Below are 16,776 nucleotides of genomic sequence, written 5' to 3'. Positions count from 1 at the left end.
TCGTTGGTTGTTGATCAGAGGATTAGATCACCATCTCCGCCCATACATCTCGTATTCGTTTCGTAGAGGCTTCTTGTGCGCACCGTAACGCTCTTTGTCCCTCTCTCTGTCCCTCTCTCTATCCCTAGCTGGCAATGGAGCGTGAATAGACGAAGTGGTCGATGACACTGTTGAGGATCTGGACACTCCAGAGATATCAGCGGGAGAAGGCTGGCTTGCCCCAGAGCTGGGATCTAGCAATCCTCGTCCCCGTGGACCAGCGCCATCAGCATTTCCTCCAATTTCGTTAACATTGACAGGATGCTCTCGTTCGGCATCGCGCCCAAACAAGTTCATCATATCCTGCAGCGTCAGCTTCATGCCGCCCTTCTTGCCTTCGATCGTGGCGTTTGCTAGTTCACGCTTCTTTTCCTGAAGTTCCAAGATTCGCTCTTCAACTGTATCTTTGATTGTGAATTTGTACACCTTCACGTCTATGGTTTGATTCAGTCGATGCACCCGATCAATGGCCTGCTCTTCGACAAAGGGATTCCAGAACGGTTCAAGAATTACCACTCGACTGGCAGCGGTCAGATTCAAGCCTAAAGATCCCGCTCTCAGACTGCAGAGGAGCACACGTGTTGAAGGGTCGTTACGGAGCGAGTTAAGACTTGCTTCTCGGGCGTCATTGCGCATTTGTCCATCATATCGAACATATCGAATTCGGTTTGCTTTGAGAAATGGCTCAATCAGATTGAGCATGGAGGTGAAGAACGAAAAGACAATGTATTTGTGATTGTGCGCGTCTTCATTGAGAATCTGGATCAGGTGGCGGATCTTTGCAGATTGCATGATGCTGGGCTCGGGAGACGTGGTAGAGCCTTCAGAGGAGTAGTCGTCATCTGAGATTTCTTCCTCCCCAACCTTATCTTCTGGCTGGTCGCTATCCTCATCGTCACTGTCATTGATCACACGGCGAGCTTGTGTGCGCTGAGCCAGTATTGCCTTTCGCTCCTTTTTCACTCGTTTCTCTCGCTTTGTTCGCTTTTTGTCTTCGGCATTAATGTTCTGTTTCTCGAGATCTGTTTCACACTCGGTGCAGCGAATAGCCCCACCGGAAGCCTCTCTTGCGGATAGTTCAGTCTGGCACATGTCGCATCTCTTGGTCTGCACGGACAATCCGCCCAGCATGTTCGCGATAGAATCCATATCATCATCAGCGCTTGATTTCTGTCGGCTGGGTGTCTGGCTTCCCATAATGGCATCTCTCTCACTGGCCAGGTCGGAACCAGTCAACATGGGATGATTGCATGCTTGCCTCAATCGCATCAGCAAAACCAACGCCGAGGCGTAGCTCATCTTGTTCCCAGCCATCATAGCTTCAAGACTTCGGTCTGTTCTAGACTCTAATCTTGAGTAGAATTCACGCTCTTGCTCCGTAAATTGTGCTTCGACTTTTTCCACTGTACGAGCGACTATCTTGAAGCCCGGCCCCTTGCCAGTCGCTGTTTCTTTTCCTTTTCCAGATTTCAAAGCGCCATCTTGCTTCAAAATGTCTTTGGTTCTTCGCTTCATGAATGCCTTCAGATATACTTGCAACCGCCTAAGAGCAAGTCCACCCCTGCCATTGTTCATAGGCTTCGTGATCTGCTCGCGCCAGGTATTGAGGTCGTCATATGGTTTGATGCGTAAGAAATGAATAAGACTTTGCAGTTCGTCCAGGTTGTTCTGCATAGGTGTACCAGTTAAACACCAGCGGTATTCAGACTCCAGGGCACTTGCTGCTTTCGTGGCTTTTGCATTGCGGTTCTTGATCGAATGGGCTTCGTCGAGGATGACTCTATACCAATGGATTCCGAAGCATCCTACTTTAAGACTGCCTTCGGATCCGGCATGTTCTGACGAGAGAGTGTGATAAGTCGTTATCACCACATCGTATTTCTTCAAGTCCTTGTAACTCTTGGCTCTGCCAGGTCCGTGATGTACACAAACTTTGAGCGCGTGTTCTTCTTCGATCCGATCCTTGATCTCTCCTTCCCATTGCTTGATTAAAGCCAGGGGAGCCACAACAAGCGTTCCTTTCCCGATGTCTTCCGGAAGCTTGCGCTTGCTCTTCTCAAGCTCCTCTTTGCTAGGCTTTGGATTTGTTAACATCAATGCTATTGACTGAATCGTCTTTCCGAGACCCATGTCATCTGCGAGGATGCCGCCTTTTGGCAGGACTCCTCTGGTCTTCTTGGTACCGGTCTCTTTGTCCCGCATCCAGTTCACACCATCGATCTGATGAGGCAGTAACTTGACTTTCAAGCCATTGATTGTGCCATCCTCATCCTCGTCTTCATCCTCTTCTTCGACGTCTTCGTTCTTGTCTTCGCCGTTGACATCCATGCCCTTCACTTTGTCAGTCAATTTGTCAAGCTTGGCTTCTAGTGCTTTCTTTCGTCTTCTTGTTCGAGATTGATCTTCTTCATCTTCGAAGGCTCCTTCAAGAAGGGCTTTAATGTTCTCGTTTGCCTTGGCCGCATCCACATAGGTGTACGGGTCTGTGGACGAATAGAATTGCTCCTGGTCGTGCATGCCTCGGTTTGTAGCGAATCCGGTTTTCTCAAGTGTGAGGTCAATTAGGCTTTGAGGTTGATAGTAAGGATTCGTAGATGTCTGAGAGGAGAATGTTGGCTGGGAAATAGGTCTAGGTTGCCACGTAGGGAAGCTGCTCGGCCTGGGAATTTCAAAAACATCGTCATCATCGTTGGATGTAGGTGCGGACAAAGTAGGCTTGTGAGATTGGTGGCTACCGCTTTTGATGTCTCGGAATGCTTGTAACGGATTTGTGCCGTTGATTTGGGGTCTATGGAGTTCAGGGCGCTGTGTAGGCTTCTTCGCCGGGACGAAAAGGTTTGAGTACTTGTCATTTTGACTGCCACTGACCTGTCGAGGTGCTGATACATTGGCAGTCGGTCTGACCAGTGGCTGAGTACGTGAATAGAGTTGTGGTGAAGCCCCAAGAGCGGTTGGCTTGCCAAATTCTGGTTGTAGAGCGGCCGCAGAGTCCTGACCGATTGATTTGCCCTGGTCTTGGGGCTTCTGAGGTGGCGCAGTGTTCCCCATGGAGGGCGCGAGCGGGTTCCGAGGAGGTTCCTGTTCGCGGACCATGTCGCTTGAAAAGTTGAAGTTGAAGAATTGTAGGCTGTTCACGGGGGACCCAAAGATAGCATTGGAGGTATTGGGCGTGAATGACGGCTTTTTTAAAGTAAATAGAGGAGTTGGCGAAGCGCGAATTGGGTCTTTGGACTGGTCGAGTGACGCAGAGGAGGTGAAGGCTGCGATGTGGTGACTGCGCTAGCGTTGGCGGGACAACCACGATACCCTTGTCGACCACAAGATTTGTCGTGGGCAAGAGGAGGACGTTGAAGAACTGATACTGAGGGATAGCTGGTTGTAGTAGTCCTTTTTATGAGTTCCCCTAAGCTCAAGCCGTAGAGGCCATTTCTTTGCCGTTTAAGTTGGTTGTCTGAATTCACGTTGGTTAGCTTTAGGCACCTCCTAGTTGTGAGGACAAATGGCTACATACCTCCAGAACGGGATTTCTAGAGAATGATTCTTTGTGCGCGACAAGCCGTCAATCCGCCATTGTGCTGGAATGCTTTGAAGTTGGTTCGGCCGTTGTGCTGGGTTGGGGGCGGCATCGATGGATTTGGTAGATTTGGTGGACTTGGTGGAAGTCCTCACCGCTGACATCATCTGTTTATATGCAGTCTGGCCAAGGCCAACGTTGACATCCACAGCCTTGCCAAGCCTCGCGAGGCTATATACACCACGAGTTCTCGTTACCATATCAATGGTGGTAGTCGTCAGCAGCCCTGCCGCAAACGCAATTATCGGATGCTGAATACTTCATGGATCACATGGAACATCGTCAAAGGAGGTATGGCATCATCAAAGACTGTGCCAGCAGGAAAACACAACGGCGGCATCCCTGGAGCCAGCCCCATCTGTCCCCCTGAATAGCCTCACTCCGAGCAAGGTCAAGCACTAACCCTCTGATTGCACTCACCCGTTGACTCAAAGTCACACATGGTAACACACAGTAGTGTGCGTAGAACTCAACACCAGCTTTGTTGCAGGCTCATTTTCAGTACGTGGGGAGGTGTAGCTTGTGGGGTTGATCATAGGGGGCTATGTATTTGCCCGCTTTGGAGTTTGTTTATGTCGAGCTCTGTGTCCGCCCATTCTCAAATCTCTTCGACACAGTACTCGTTGGGATGCCTAGTATACCGTGACTTCTCTTCTTGCTGCTCATCATCGTTCTGCAGCGTCAGTGAGTGCCAACTCATCTCAGCCAACTCAGGAATACGAGTTGCTCAACAATTTCAATTCTCTCCACCAAAAGCCTTCAACCTTCGGAGCAGCTCAAAAGACTAGGCAATCATGCGAATTGCCCTTGAAAGAGGGATGATCCTTTGAGAATATCTCATGATGCTCCACGTCTTCTCCATTGATCTTCCCACCATGCGGACCCCTTTCAGGCAAAGAGCCCATTGCAAGAGAACAAAATGCTCTTGATCTTCCGACAGCTCCAGCAGACTACGAGGAAGGACATACGGAAAGAGGGTGAAGCCGAGTATTTGCCACAGCAATTCCTCGACGAGACCTAGAGCGCCCAGCTATACTACAACGAAGGGGCTTACTCTGTGGGCAGTTTGTTCTGAGCGAGAGCAGTATGACAGCCGCAACAATGATGTCGCTCTGATCAGCCGTTCTTCGCCATCCTCACCGGCAGATCCAGACGCTTGAGGGAATGTATTTGTTGTTGGTGGTGGTGACAGCATCCTGCATACTGCCAAAAGGGCCCTGAATATTTTGACATCCCACGGCGAACGAAGTGTATGGCCGGGCACCAATTCCATGGATTGAACGAGGATGACCGGTCTATTCCCGGCCTACTCTTGAATTGCCACGCCCGTACGAGTAAGTCCCAGTCTTGTCCTATTGAGGACGCCGATTCCTCCATCTCCTTAGCTACCGAGTTGATGTGGGTGGATGCCCCACAAGCCATCAAATTGCTACCGCCAATGTGGGGTCGACAACCAACGCCTCCTCTCCCATGTGTGGGGTTTTTCCAGACCTTGGAAGACCTAGATGGCCTCGGTGACAAACACCTCCCTCAACTCTGGTGCCGCTGGGGCTTTCTGGGTTTGCGTCCCAGGCGAGAATCACCCACTCAACCTATCAAAGCTCCAGAATTCCAGATTCATGATGACTCGCGGGTTGTGGCGGGGTCCCCAAAGTGGATTTTGTTCTTTTAGCATGCTGGGCTAAGCCTCTTAACTAATCCCCTAACTCTTTCAATATGTCGATTTCTTTTTTCGCACTCTTCTAAGACACGGTCAAAATGACCTCCTGGGTTTGCTCGGAAGCCAATTGCAACAAGACCTTCCGACGAAGATACCATTTACTCAGGCACAAGAGCAACGTGCACACCAGGTCACGCCCTCATACCTGTCCCACCTGTTGTCGGGCGTTCGCAAGAAAGTAAGCGCGACACCGTGAAACCAATGACTCCAGTGGTTTCGTTCGTAGTTTGGCGTAGTTTGAACACTGACTTTTGTGTTAGAGATGCTTTGCTTCGACACCAACGATTTCATGTTGAGAACCCACACTGGTCTGGTTCAAGATCAGCTCGCTTGAGCACGACATATGAATCAGATGAGGAAGAATTCAACAGCAATGCGTCATGTGAAGAAGACTCGACGCTGATCGACCACCCAATCCCACTCACCACAGATGCAGATTCGACGGCCCCCTTCGGCCGACTTCCGCACTCAAACAGTGACCAAATCTCAAATGCAAGCGTCCAGAGCAATGATCCCGAAAGCAGGTTTATTGCTCCATTATTGTTCCTGGAACCTCCAGTACGACCTCTTTGGGAATCCTTGACTCCTCTCACTACGGCTTCGACCTTGGAGCTAGGCTCGGATCATGGAGGCCTCGACATTTTTGCTCGTGAACGGAACAACGATATTAATTCCCTCTTGGACGACCGGATCAGCAGTGCCCCAGGGACCGCCGCAGCGTCTATCAATCCAGGGACTTTGGCAAATGGGAGCTACAGTCGTCCAGGAAATGAACGTGCTGCTGGTCGATGCTCGTATCCACTGGATGATGCCGACATATTACGGAGTGCTGAAGCCAACATCCCAATCGAGTATGCCGAAACTGTCCAAAAACTCTGTGCAGTCTCTTTTCTACAAAGTTATTTTACTAGTCTACACCACCAATGGTCCTTGATACACGAGGAATCTTTTTGGGTAAGGAAGTCCTCGTTGTTACTGAAATGTGCGGTGGGGCTTCTCGGACTGCTGGTCAGTCCCAACCATGACAGGACTGTGCTACGTTCGGTCAGTGGGCTGAACAGTCGACTGCGGAAGATCTTGCGGGAAAGAATCCAGGACGCCACCCCGGACCGTAAGGCACCGTCGATAGCAGCCTATCAAGCTTATTTATTGACCATCCTGTTTACCTTGTATCACAAGGACGCCTCAGAAATTGCCGAGGCTCGCTCACATATAATCACTTTAGTGGATCAAATCAGGAGGGCAGGCCTTCTGGACTTTGAGACGATTGTTGCCCAAGATGACCCGGCTGCCAGTCCTTTTTCACGCTGGGTGGTCCGAGAAGAAAAGCAAAGACTGGTGTTTTCTGCCTTTAGACTCGATTGCTACCTTCAAATTCTCGACGATTTGCCGCCCACCATGCGGTTTCAAGAGCTTTGTCTCCCATTCCCCTGCACAGATAAAGCTTGGAACAGCAGCCAAGAAAAATGGAAAGAGACCATCAGCCAGGAGCCATCGAACCGTACAAGCTCCACATATGGGATCCAGTGCTTCCTGGCCATGTCTCGATTGTCTCCATGTAGTAGACTAAACCTGCCGGGATTCAGGACGATCTCCGATTTCGAACTCGGCCTTGTTTCGATGCAAGCGAGATCCTGGGAGGAGACGCAGCATCCGGCGACGGCATTCGACGGCTTCGCCGCTGGCCAAGATGCACCCGACAACCTGAGTGCTGGTGGATTTGGTCAAAGCTGGCCAGTGTTGTGGGGAATCTGGCAGGTCACTATGGAGCAATTTCGATTGTCGCACAGGGAGTATTGTCCGCATCCAAGCGAAAAGGAAACCTACCTCAGCTCACTTCTGCTGTACCATGCCTCGCTGTTGAGAGTATACGTGGACATGAAAATCCTGCGACGATTGGCCATATCGCTTACTCGGGACAGCACTTCGAATCCTGCGAAACGGCAGATGGAAAGCCTGGTCCACGACTGGGCTCGGTCGGGCCGTGCAAAGGATGCTCTCTGGCACGCAGCGCAGATCCTGCGCCTGCACTCGGAGAACGCGCCAGACCTTCGCGCTCAGAACATCCCCGTCAATCCGATTGCGATGAATTGCATCTTCCGTGCGGGCCTCGTGGTCTGGGCCATCAGCCGATCGAGCCAAAATTGTGGGCTGTGCGCTCCCGGATCCACACCACTTGAGAAGGTCAAGCTGTCAAACAACAACAAAGTCCGTCCCAGGGCCGCCAGCAGCGGGAGCATGGAGCTGACAACGATCGACAATCTGACCAAGGACTATGAATTGTGGCTTGAAGAAGGCGACGGAGAGTTGCTCGTCGACGGCGTCATCGTCTGCGCCTGTCACATGGCCGCCCTGGTCGAGAAATTCCGTGTCCAGATCCATGACCCGGAGCTCGGCTCTAGCGAGATCCGATCCTATGCGGAAATGCTCAGCTACTTGAAAGATCATGGATAGCCGTGCCCGCATTGAGAGCGTCCCTAAATCTTGAAGATGTTCTATGATTTCGAGGACTGAACCGACCATACGCACAGGTCAGTTGGCAGACTCAAGCCAATGTGGTCGTGATGAGACTATTGGAAGAGTCGAGGGAGAGTCAAGTCTAGAAGGGTCTAGTCTATCAAGTTCATTGGCATCACGTAAACATTCCTTGGAACGTTTGTGGCCTTCCTTGACTGGCAGTTATTTGATTCCAATCAAGGAGACGCTACCAGAAAAGAAAGCACATTTTTTGCACTATCCGCTGTACTATTCACTGCTCGATCGCGCCCACCAGCCATCCACCTTCGGGGGACGCCCAAAAGGCTCGAATATCGGAGACTAGTTCTTTCGGATTCACATGTGCCGGGAAGTGACCACCGAGGACGCCCGGATCTTTGCGCACAAAGGATGTTACGTTGGCGGTACGTTCACACCAGTCGCGCGGCGCGCCATACGCCGCATCGGGGAAATATTGCAGCACGCCTGTAGGGACGGGGACGTAGGGGTATCGGAAGTCAAGTGTGCCCTCCTGTGGAAATCTGTAAGCACTTGATTCTTCCGATGAGGAGGGAACAGGATTGAAGGTAGGGGCTTACTCTTTTCAGCTCATGGTAGATCCTGACGCTGCCGTACGGACCTTGAATGTATAACATCATTGCCCAGGTAATCAAATCCTCGAATGACCATTCGTAGCCGGGCGCATATCCACGCATGCCCATGTATGGCCAGGCGAGATTACCTACTGGGCTATCGGTCAGGAGGATGCCCAGCTGCAGTGGGACCACGGCTTCTAGGTCCCAAAACGCCAGGGCGAAGGGCATCGTCGCGTCGAGAAAGTCGATGTAGGAATTCTCTTCTGCGGTCGTTTCGTTCGCCGCTTTCCGAGCGCGGTCTGTGTCGTTGGCGATGACCCCATACAAATTGCACAAGATGGAGACCACGGAGTCGGGGTATGCGGCGCCCATGTAGCGGGCTGTGTGAGAGCCGAAATCGCCGCCTTGAATTACGAAGCGCTCGTAGCCAAGCTGCAGCATAAGCTGGTGGAAAGCTGCACCGGCTTCGATCAATCCAAACCCAGGCTTCGTCGGCGCTGGAGAGAACCCAAACCCTGGTATCGATGGTGCGACCACGTGGAAGGCTGGATCAGATCGGTTCGATGGCTCCACCAAATCTGCCAAAATATTGCCCACTTCTAGAAACGAGCCTGGCCAGCCGTGGATAAAGAGAAGGGGTATGGCATCAGATCGTGATGAAATATGGTGTACGAAGTGCAGCGGCACCGGGTCTGGGAATGTTGCGTGGGAGTCGTTCAGAGGAGGGATTGTTGTGGTGAAATGCCGATAGTGGTGATTGAGGTCGCTTTGCACAGCGGGCCAGTCGTAGCTATTCGCCCAGAAATCGGTAATGGCGGAGATGTTGTTTGAAGGGACGCCTTCCGTGAACGGGGGGATTTCGATGTCAATGGCAGGACGGGTTAAGCTGGCTTTGAGCCGTGTCTGTTCGATGAATGTAGGATTGACGTCTATGATCAGCGGCGCGGGTGACTGCCCAAATACTGCTTTGAAGTTGAGCGGACCATACTGGCCATCAGAGCCTGCAGCCGCTATTGTAGCCCATGCGCTCAGGCACCATAGTGGAGTTGTAGTGAATCCCATCAGTGTAACGAAAGGGTGCCGAGGAATATGGGTTTTGTGAAGGCTCTTACTGAGCATTAACTGTGCAAGCGGCAATGGCTACTTTCAGGGCATCCTGATATATAGATGGAAGCCCACTGATAGGGCGGACAATGTATGGATAATTCAGGATTACCTTCCTCTCGTTGCATTAGTCAGGCTCATCTACCATATATGGTGGTTGAAGATTGGCACGGACGAATTTGAACTCTGATGGTTTTTGTCGGCGGCTTCAACGACATGGTGCCTGGCAAATGGGTCCTCAGTATCATACGTACTAGCAAAATTACAAACGATCGCTGATAACCAGTCATCCTGTCGGTGCCCGGAACGAATGGTGGAACTCCAGCTAATGGTATATATTCAGATTGGGAGCGTGCCCACAAGGTAGAGATACCTACTTTGAGGCACCCAGGCACTTTTGTTTGGCATAATTACCAAAGGAACGCGGTTGACATGCTTGGCGCGATTCGCCGAGCCTCCGAGTTCTGCCACGGACGAAATAATGTCCCTCCTGCTTAATTTTACGGACGAATCTATCAGTTGACCGACACAGCTATGAAAGTCGATCTTGGACAAGGCGATCCATACTTCTTCACTCACTGCGCTGGTAGGATGTCGGATATCATACTTTCCGGTGGTGGTGCATTTCGAAGTGACGCCTAGCTGCTCAGTGGACGGCAATGGCTGATCCTCGCCTCGGGCAAATTTAATCGAGTATTTGCCAAAGAAAACGTGGCAGCCGTCCTATGATGTGGCCTGCCAATTCGTCCTTCTCGATATACTGTAGTTCCAGAGGCACACGGCACAGCGAGTCGTACTTTCAGCCCCCTAGTCCTCACTGCTTCAGATGTTGGAGCGATTCAGAGCAGTGTAGTACGGCGGGTCACAGACCACGATAGTGCAAAGCTAGCCAGGCACTCAACACGGACTGCCTACGGTGGACTATTACAACCACCTTGTGACAAGGATCTATCCTCCATCGTGAATGGAGGTGAAAGGCTTTCTCTTATGAATGAGCTTATAGATGACCTCACCATGAAGAGCAGAACTTCGTCGACTAGGACACGCCCGAAAGAAACTGTGACCCTGCCTCGATGCCACGTTCTTTTGACGTTTGTTCAAACTGAGTCACGAACCATTGAGGTTGTTGATTGTTCCTTCCCTGAGGTAAGAAGATGGCCGAGAAGCAGGACCAGGCCACCCACCCCGGTCCTCCTTTCTCGATACCATCTCTATAATTCCCCTACAGACATTCTGTATCTCCCATATGGCATCTCTCCTCACCTTTTCATCGCCACTCAGCATCGGATCGTCTCCTCCATGGCCCCCGCCTTGCTGCTGGAGCTTGTGATACACGAACGTGACGTGACCGACCACTCTAGCTTCTCTTTGTCCAATGCTCATTAACCTTGCTACATACATCTGTGATATCGCCAAAATGCCTTTTGGAAGTCTTCGAAACAGAGTTGGTGGTAAAGCAAGCAATCCTCAATCTGGGGATAGCCCCACCAAATCTCACCAGAGAGGCCGCTCTATCACAATGCCCTCCATAACTCCTCGAAAGAGCTGGACATCTCTTTTCGATTCCTACAAAAGAGGGAGATTTACTGTGTAAGTGGCAAAAGCCGCCCAGCCGTTGTTGTGCTAAGTTTCTGCAGCATCAATGTGTCGCCAGTCAAGGTCTTACCAGACGCCCTCGAGGAAGACCTCTACCCACAGTATGATCCAACTAACCCTGACCATGACCCTGAGAGAGCGAACGCCACATCACCTCAGCAGAAAAGCCTGCGTGGAAGGAGAACTCCAAGCCCACACCCACAGAAACGCACAAGTGGTGCCCGCCCCCCGAAGCTTCACCGCCGTAATCGTTCTCAGACGTCCCTGAAAGAGGCAGAGGTACCAAAAACATTCCTCGAATCATTGGCAGATGCTATCAGAGCACCGGCATCCTTCTTTTACAAAGATACCAAGAAATCCCCAGTGATCAACGACGACACCGCAAAAGATGTCACAAGCAGCCTCGTTGCCACTCCCAAATCCGCTCGCACAAGTCCCAAAAAATCCGTCACATTCCAGCCGGGAGCATCTTTTATGGAGTCAGGACAGAGATCATCTCCAATTGATATCCCAAAACCAGCTCCATCCTTAGCTCCCGTTCAATTAGCATTCACCCCATTCGCACACGGCTTCGCCTCAGAATTGCGAGACTCGATTCTCACGGCGAGGCTACCAGAAACTCAAATTCTGAAGTCTTCGCCTGAACTCCATTATGCCCTCGGTGCAGCACAGCTTCGGGATCATTTTGTCGAAATTGAAACCCAGATCCAGCCTCAAGGCTCCCATGTAGATCTCCCAACTCCATCAGAGACAAATTCGAGCATTGAGGATCCATTTGCTGACCCTAGTGACGCCACGAAGCAAGGCAAGACACAAGAGATGCTCACAGGATATGACGATCGTTTCCAGAGTAGAAACTTGACGACAGTTACTTCTACAAATATAGCAATCGACAGGAACTTTGTCTCAAACGATGAGAAGGTCCAGGATCTGCCTCCAGATCTTACCGCAACCACGAGTTCTTCGCTAACTACCAACAGGCGCGGGGTAATTAATACTACCAAAGGATCAGCTCATCCTTCTGGCCATTGTGGGAGAGAATCGGAAGCATCTGAATCCATATCAAGTGACAGCGGGCTACTTGGTCCAACACCTTCGACGATGAAAGACTCAGGCACTAGCAAACACTGTGGTGAACGACAAAGTACTGTTTCGAAGCTCATGTCTGGCTCCAGAGCGTTAGATGCCCCGTTGGAGAGATACGATGCCGACCATGAGTTATCAGAGGAGCCGAAATCTCAAGCACATGACAGCCAACACCTAAGAAGTCCTGTGGGTAGTCAGAAATGGATTGATAACCCCACACATGAGGATATTCGGCAAAAATTCAAGGTTTACTCCGCACATAAAGGTCCACAGAGGAAACAAGAGACGGAAACTACAGCCATGGAAACGCCTCGACAAGGTTCTGTACAGAGTGCTCCTTGCAACGCGGCCATCGCTACATTACCTACCACTCTGTCTAACTCTCGCAGACTCAGCGTCGAAGACTTAGACCTGGTAGCAGATCTAGGTAAGGCAGGAACAGAAAATCCATCGAGTCAGGTGAGGGATATGAATATTCCTTCACCACCGAAGGTAATTGCACCAATAGTTTCGAGAAGGATCACTGAACGCATTGTAGAACCTCCTCTCGGACAGTAATAACTCTCAAACATTCCCATGGACTGCTGAGTTGACACTAAGAAGTGCAAAATCTCCATTAAAGAAGAAAATGTCACCTCCTGAATCAATCCTCGAGTGCACGGATAACTCTCTTGACTTATCGAGCTCGCAGGATATCGTGAAATTGCAAGGGAATGTGTGGTCCACACTTGAAGACACCTTCATCGAAGTGAGAAACATCTCACAGTTCAAGAGTCCGGCTGACCAGTATGAATTAGGGTTCTCTTGTCGGTAGCGAGGTTGATTGTCCCACGATTCGAGACCCCGGCTTATCTTCAAAATCCATCGCCATTCAAACTCCGTCCCCAGCTCGCATTCCACTGCCTGCATCATCCCATCCTGGTCTGGAGAGGGCCAAGAATTATGTGGATCAGTGTAACTGGTGCCCGTTCAAAGAATACAAATTCTCCTACGCGGCGACTGCGGCTATTGAGATGAACTCCTCCTCGTTTCGTCGCTTCCTGGGATTACAAGGTTGTTTCTACGCCTTCTGGGAGCTTTGTAAACTGCCTGACTCGACGAAACCGTCCAGGGACACTCGAGGGCTTGCGAGCTCGGAAATAGACACGCTTTTCGACGAGATCAAGCAAGCCACCCTTCTACCAGAACCAGGCAGATCTGCGCTACTGAAGGCTTTCAAAGCAATATTAGCCTCAGATGATCTCGAATTTTACGCCCTGGGAAACCGTCCAATGAGTTCCGAAAGCATTGAAACCATAGATGCTCCTTCAGGGCCTAGACATAGCGAGGAGGGTATTCTCCGCACTCAGCTAGACAATCTGCTGCTCCGCATGAAGGACGAAGGTGTTGCTGTCGAGTCAGATGCGGAACCGTGGCTTGAGAGACACGCAAATTCCAGCCATACGCGCAGAGCAGCATCCCATACACGAGATGAAGCTTTGAGTAGACCCGAGCAAATCGGATCCGCTTCAGAAGAAGAGAAATTTGAAAAGGTTAGCAAGGTTCTGGAGAATTCTAAGCTGAAGCTCAAGGGTGAGTTCAAGGGTTTCACATATGATAAATCTTATTCCCTGCGCGAGCAGTGGCTGCTGACATCACCATACCTGCGGTGTTATATGCGTACTGACCACATCTGTTTGACAGGTATTCAACGTCGGGAAACAACGGAAAGTCAGCGGTCCTTGTTACCAGGACGACGCAGATCGATGTGGTCCGATAAATCTCAGAGCGGTGCATCGACGTCTGCCACCTCAACCATGGATGCATTGGAAGAGGATGAGAAATTCTGCCAGGGTATCGTCTGATGCGCTCAGTTCTATGGGCCAAAAGGAGGGCTGCGGCTGGAGGCTTTGTCTGGCCTCAATCAACTATCTTATATTTGGTAATGATTGCATGATAGAGCTAGAGTGTCTCTTATCTCTTATCTCCGACTGGGCTAAGCATAGACGGTAAAGGACATGTCAAAGGTATCTGATATCGAGGACATCAAGTGTATCAGGCGAACCGCATATCAATCCTTCGAAGGTTAATGACGAGCATGGCTAAGGTGGACCGGTGCCCTCCAGTGCTGTCTTTTCAGCTGCTTCCCGATGTGCTTTGTGTTTTGCGACGTTCCCCTCGAGGCCAAACAAAATGTCAGGGTCACCGGGTACAATCATTTCAAATGTTTCGCGGACGACAGTATATTCGTAGTACCCGCAGCGAGCAATGGGTTGGGTTTTCCTGATGTCGATCTTGCCATCCGTCAAAACATCTTCACTAATATGGATTCCCACCACTTTCCCCACCACCACATCGACAGTTCCCATGGGAGGATTTCCCGGAAGCCTTAGAGTCGTGTAGTATTCGCACTCGAACCTAACCGGGCTTTGCTTCACCATCGGGACCGGGGTCTTCAACACTTCAGACCACGTTTTCTCGAGCCCGGCTCTCTCGAACTCGTCCACGCCGTAGGGAACCGCCTCGGCGGACTTGTTGACGGCTTCTCGCAGATCCCAAGTCGCGAGTTGCCAGCAGAAGACACCGGTTGCCTCGGCATTGCGAGTCGTGTCCTTTCGCTCACCAAACCCTGTCTGATTTGCGGAAAACATCACATACGGTGGATCGAAGGTCAGGTTGTTGAATTGGCTGTATGGTGCCAGGTTATGGGCGGGCGCCGCTGATCCATTGATGGTGGTGGTGGTGCCATTTTCCTGAGATGGTGCATTTGGTGGCGATACCGTGCTAATCCAGCCGATGGGCCTGGGAACCACGCATGCCTGTGTGAGAAGGAAGGACGTGGTGTCAGTCAATACTTTGCATGGTCGCTTCTTTTTTGCGAATGATATTACGTCGGGAGACATCAATAGGGTATTTACCTTGAAGGGATCTCGTGGGAGGTTATGATCCGTGTTCCCTGGTTGATAGAACACCATTTCTCTGGTTACGATGCAATCTGTTTCCTCGTAGACGCAGATTCAGGCAGCAGATGCTCGTCAGGCTCCGTTCGACCGGATTCTCTCGTCTCCTTTCTTCTATTCCCTCTCTCTGTATCGCCTGCCTTAGGCACAACGATGAAATTTCGGTCGCTGACGGTCTACTTATGTGGATCTGGTCGGGACGAGACCCGTCTTTGAAATGGACGAAGTGGTCACTTTGTAAATGGGCATGCCTCTTATTGGGCACGATTGGTCCCTGGATCTCTCCGCAAAACCGGATCTCGAACTCGGCATCTGGTGGGGCGGATTGCGATTGGAGTCTGCGGGTTTGGAGATGGTGGCCGAATAGCCGAGCTACCAGACTGGGTAATATCCATCTGTGTAATTATGAGAGCCTATTTTTACTAGAGCCCGGACCCAGGAGTGATTTGATGGGTTTGAATACGTGGCGGCATGGAATGGCATACTACTAGATCCAACAATCACATACGTACCCAGCCATCAAAATCAATGCACATATTCATACTCCTCGGTGTTACCACGTACAAATTTATGTGCTGAAGACCTGCCCTTCTTCCTCTCATGGTCCTGCTGCTTCTTTCCTTTCCGCCTCCCAGTCCCAGGACTCTGTGAAGATGGAGAATTAGCTTCATCGGAGTCAAGGGCCTCCTCCGCGTCAGCATCGTCGTGGCCAAAGCCAGCCAGATCCCGATGCCGGACTTCAATGTCCCAGCCACTAGAGGCTATCCGCCTCGAGAGCTCCTCTGCAAATGTCACACTCCGATGCTTGCCTTCTTCACACATGATCCCGACGAACAGGACGTGAGATCCATCAAGGCTTGCCATTTCTGACATCTTCGCCTCAACTCTCGCGCACATGCTCTCTAGTCGTGCAGCCGCAGCCTTGTTAGCCATGACTTCCTTGCGCAGCCGTGATGAGAGGCCGGTGTGCGTTCTCCTCAGTCTGGCCGGTGGGTTCGCTATGTCGCGCACAGAGAAGGTGAGTTGGTCGACGGCGCCACTTGGACCCGTGAGAGGACCGTTCGAACGGCCGTATGAGATGAGCTGAAGCTTTCCTTTCGACGGAGGTGACGCTTGGCCAGACACGTGTCTATTCTCGAGACTTTGCTCCGTACCCTGACTCATTGTGATGAAGGCTCATTGACGATGGTCTGATGTAACTGGATCAGATTGTCCATGTGCACTGTAGGCTGGAGCACAGGAACAAAAGGTTCCGGTCAGCGTATGAACAGGTGAACCATTCTGTTCCGCCGTCTCCGTCAGACCTGAGGGCTTTCCCTTCGAATGATTGATTTGTGGTAGAGGATCAAAATGCGTTTTAGTACGAATGCTTCAACATATTATATACAGTAATGCTCAAGCGCTCATCTGCATTGATTATATGTGCCAAACTTGGCCATCAAGTGGCTGTGAGGTCGTACGCATGATACAGAACGCATTGACATCTCCGAATCTACCCTTTTCAGGTAAGCAAAGCGCAGAGAACTTATCATACAATCTCTTATCATTTTAGGTGGCCTAGCCGATGGAACAAAGCTCGATATCAATTTAAGATCACCCAAAGCATCGATCATGGCGCTTGGACGCCAGGCTGCTCTAGTAGAGCTG

The 16,776-nt window shown here is 50.9% G+C and overlaps 6 protein-coding genes across 6 annotated transcripts; 2 read left to right on the top strand and 4 right to left on the bottom strand.

The window, feature by feature from the left end:
- Positions 1 to 27: 27 nt before the first annotated feature.
- A1O9_12169 (uncharacterized protein) lies at positions 28 to 3,132 on the bottom strand (the record flags this gene model as incomplete). Its single annotated transcript, XM_013398968.1, has 1 exon — positions 28 to 3,132. The coding sequence occupies one exon, from the start codon at positions 3,130 to 3,132 to the stop codon at positions 28 to 30; it is 3,105 nt and encodes a 1,034-aa protein (XP_013254422.1).
- Positions 3,133 to 5,371: 2,239 nt separating this feature from the next.
- On the top strand, positions 5,372 to 7,787 carry A1O9_12168 (uncharacterized protein; the record flags this gene model as incomplete). Its single annotated transcript, XM_013398967.1, has 2 exons — positions 5,372 to 5,511; positions 5,594 to 7,787. 2 exons carry the CDS (start codon positions 5,372 to 5,374, stop codon positions 7,785 to 7,787), a joined length of 2,334 nt encoding a protein of 777 aa, XP_013254421.1.
- A 295-nt stretch (positions 7,788 to 8,082) lies between these two features.
- On the bottom strand, positions 8,083 to 9,466 carry A1O9_12167 (uncharacterized protein; the record flags this gene model as incomplete). The annotated part of the gene is made up of 2 exons (XM_013398966.1): positions 8,083 to 8,340; positions 8,408 to 9,466. The coding sequence occupies 2 exons, from the start codon at positions 9,464 to 9,466 to the stop codon at positions 8,083 to 8,085; spliced, it is 1,317 nt and encodes a 438-aa protein (XP_013254420.1).
- A 1,459-nt stretch (positions 9,467 to 10,925) lies between these two features.
- Positions 10,926 to 14,034, top strand: A1O9_12166 (uncharacterized protein; the record flags this gene model as incomplete). Its single annotated transcript, XM_013398965.1, has 4 exons — positions 10,926 to 11,098; positions 11,146 to 12,682; positions 12,729 to 12,938; positions 12,988 to 14,034. 4 exons carry the CDS (start codon positions 10,926 to 10,928, stop codon positions 14,032 to 14,034), a joined length of 2,967 nt encoding a protein of 988 aa, XP_013254419.1.
- Positions 14,035 to 14,271: 237 nt separating this feature from the next.
- Positions 14,272 to 15,144, bottom strand: A1O9_12165 (uncharacterized protein; the record flags this gene model as incomplete). The annotated part of the gene is made up of 2 exons (XM_013398964.1): positions 14,272 to 14,988; positions 15,088 to 15,144. 2 exons carry the CDS (start codon positions 15,142 to 15,144, stop codon positions 14,272 to 14,274), a joined length of 774 nt encoding a protein of 257 aa, XP_013254418.1.
- A 510-nt stretch (positions 15,145 to 15,654) lies between these two features.
- A1O9_12164 (uncharacterized protein) lies at positions 15,655 to 16,293 on the bottom strand (the record flags this gene model as incomplete). The annotated part of the gene is made up of 1 exon (XM_013398963.1): positions 15,655 to 16,293. The coding sequence occupies one exon, from the start codon at positions 16,291 to 16,293 to the stop codon at positions 15,655 to 15,657; it is 639 nt and encodes a 212-aa protein (XP_013254417.1).
- Positions 16,294 to 16,776: the final 483 nt, after the last annotated feature.

Source organism: Exophiala aquamarina (genome assembly GCF_000709125.1).
Source record: "Exophiala aquamarina CBS 119918 chromosome Unknown aczIA-supercont1.21, whole genome shotgun sequence".
Taxonomy (NCBI): domain Eukaryota; kingdom Fungi; phylum Ascomycota; class Eurotiomycetes; order Chaetothyriales; family Herpotrichiellaceae; genus Exophiala; species Exophiala aquamarina.
This window is presented reverse-complemented; position numbering and strand designations above follow the sequence as displayed.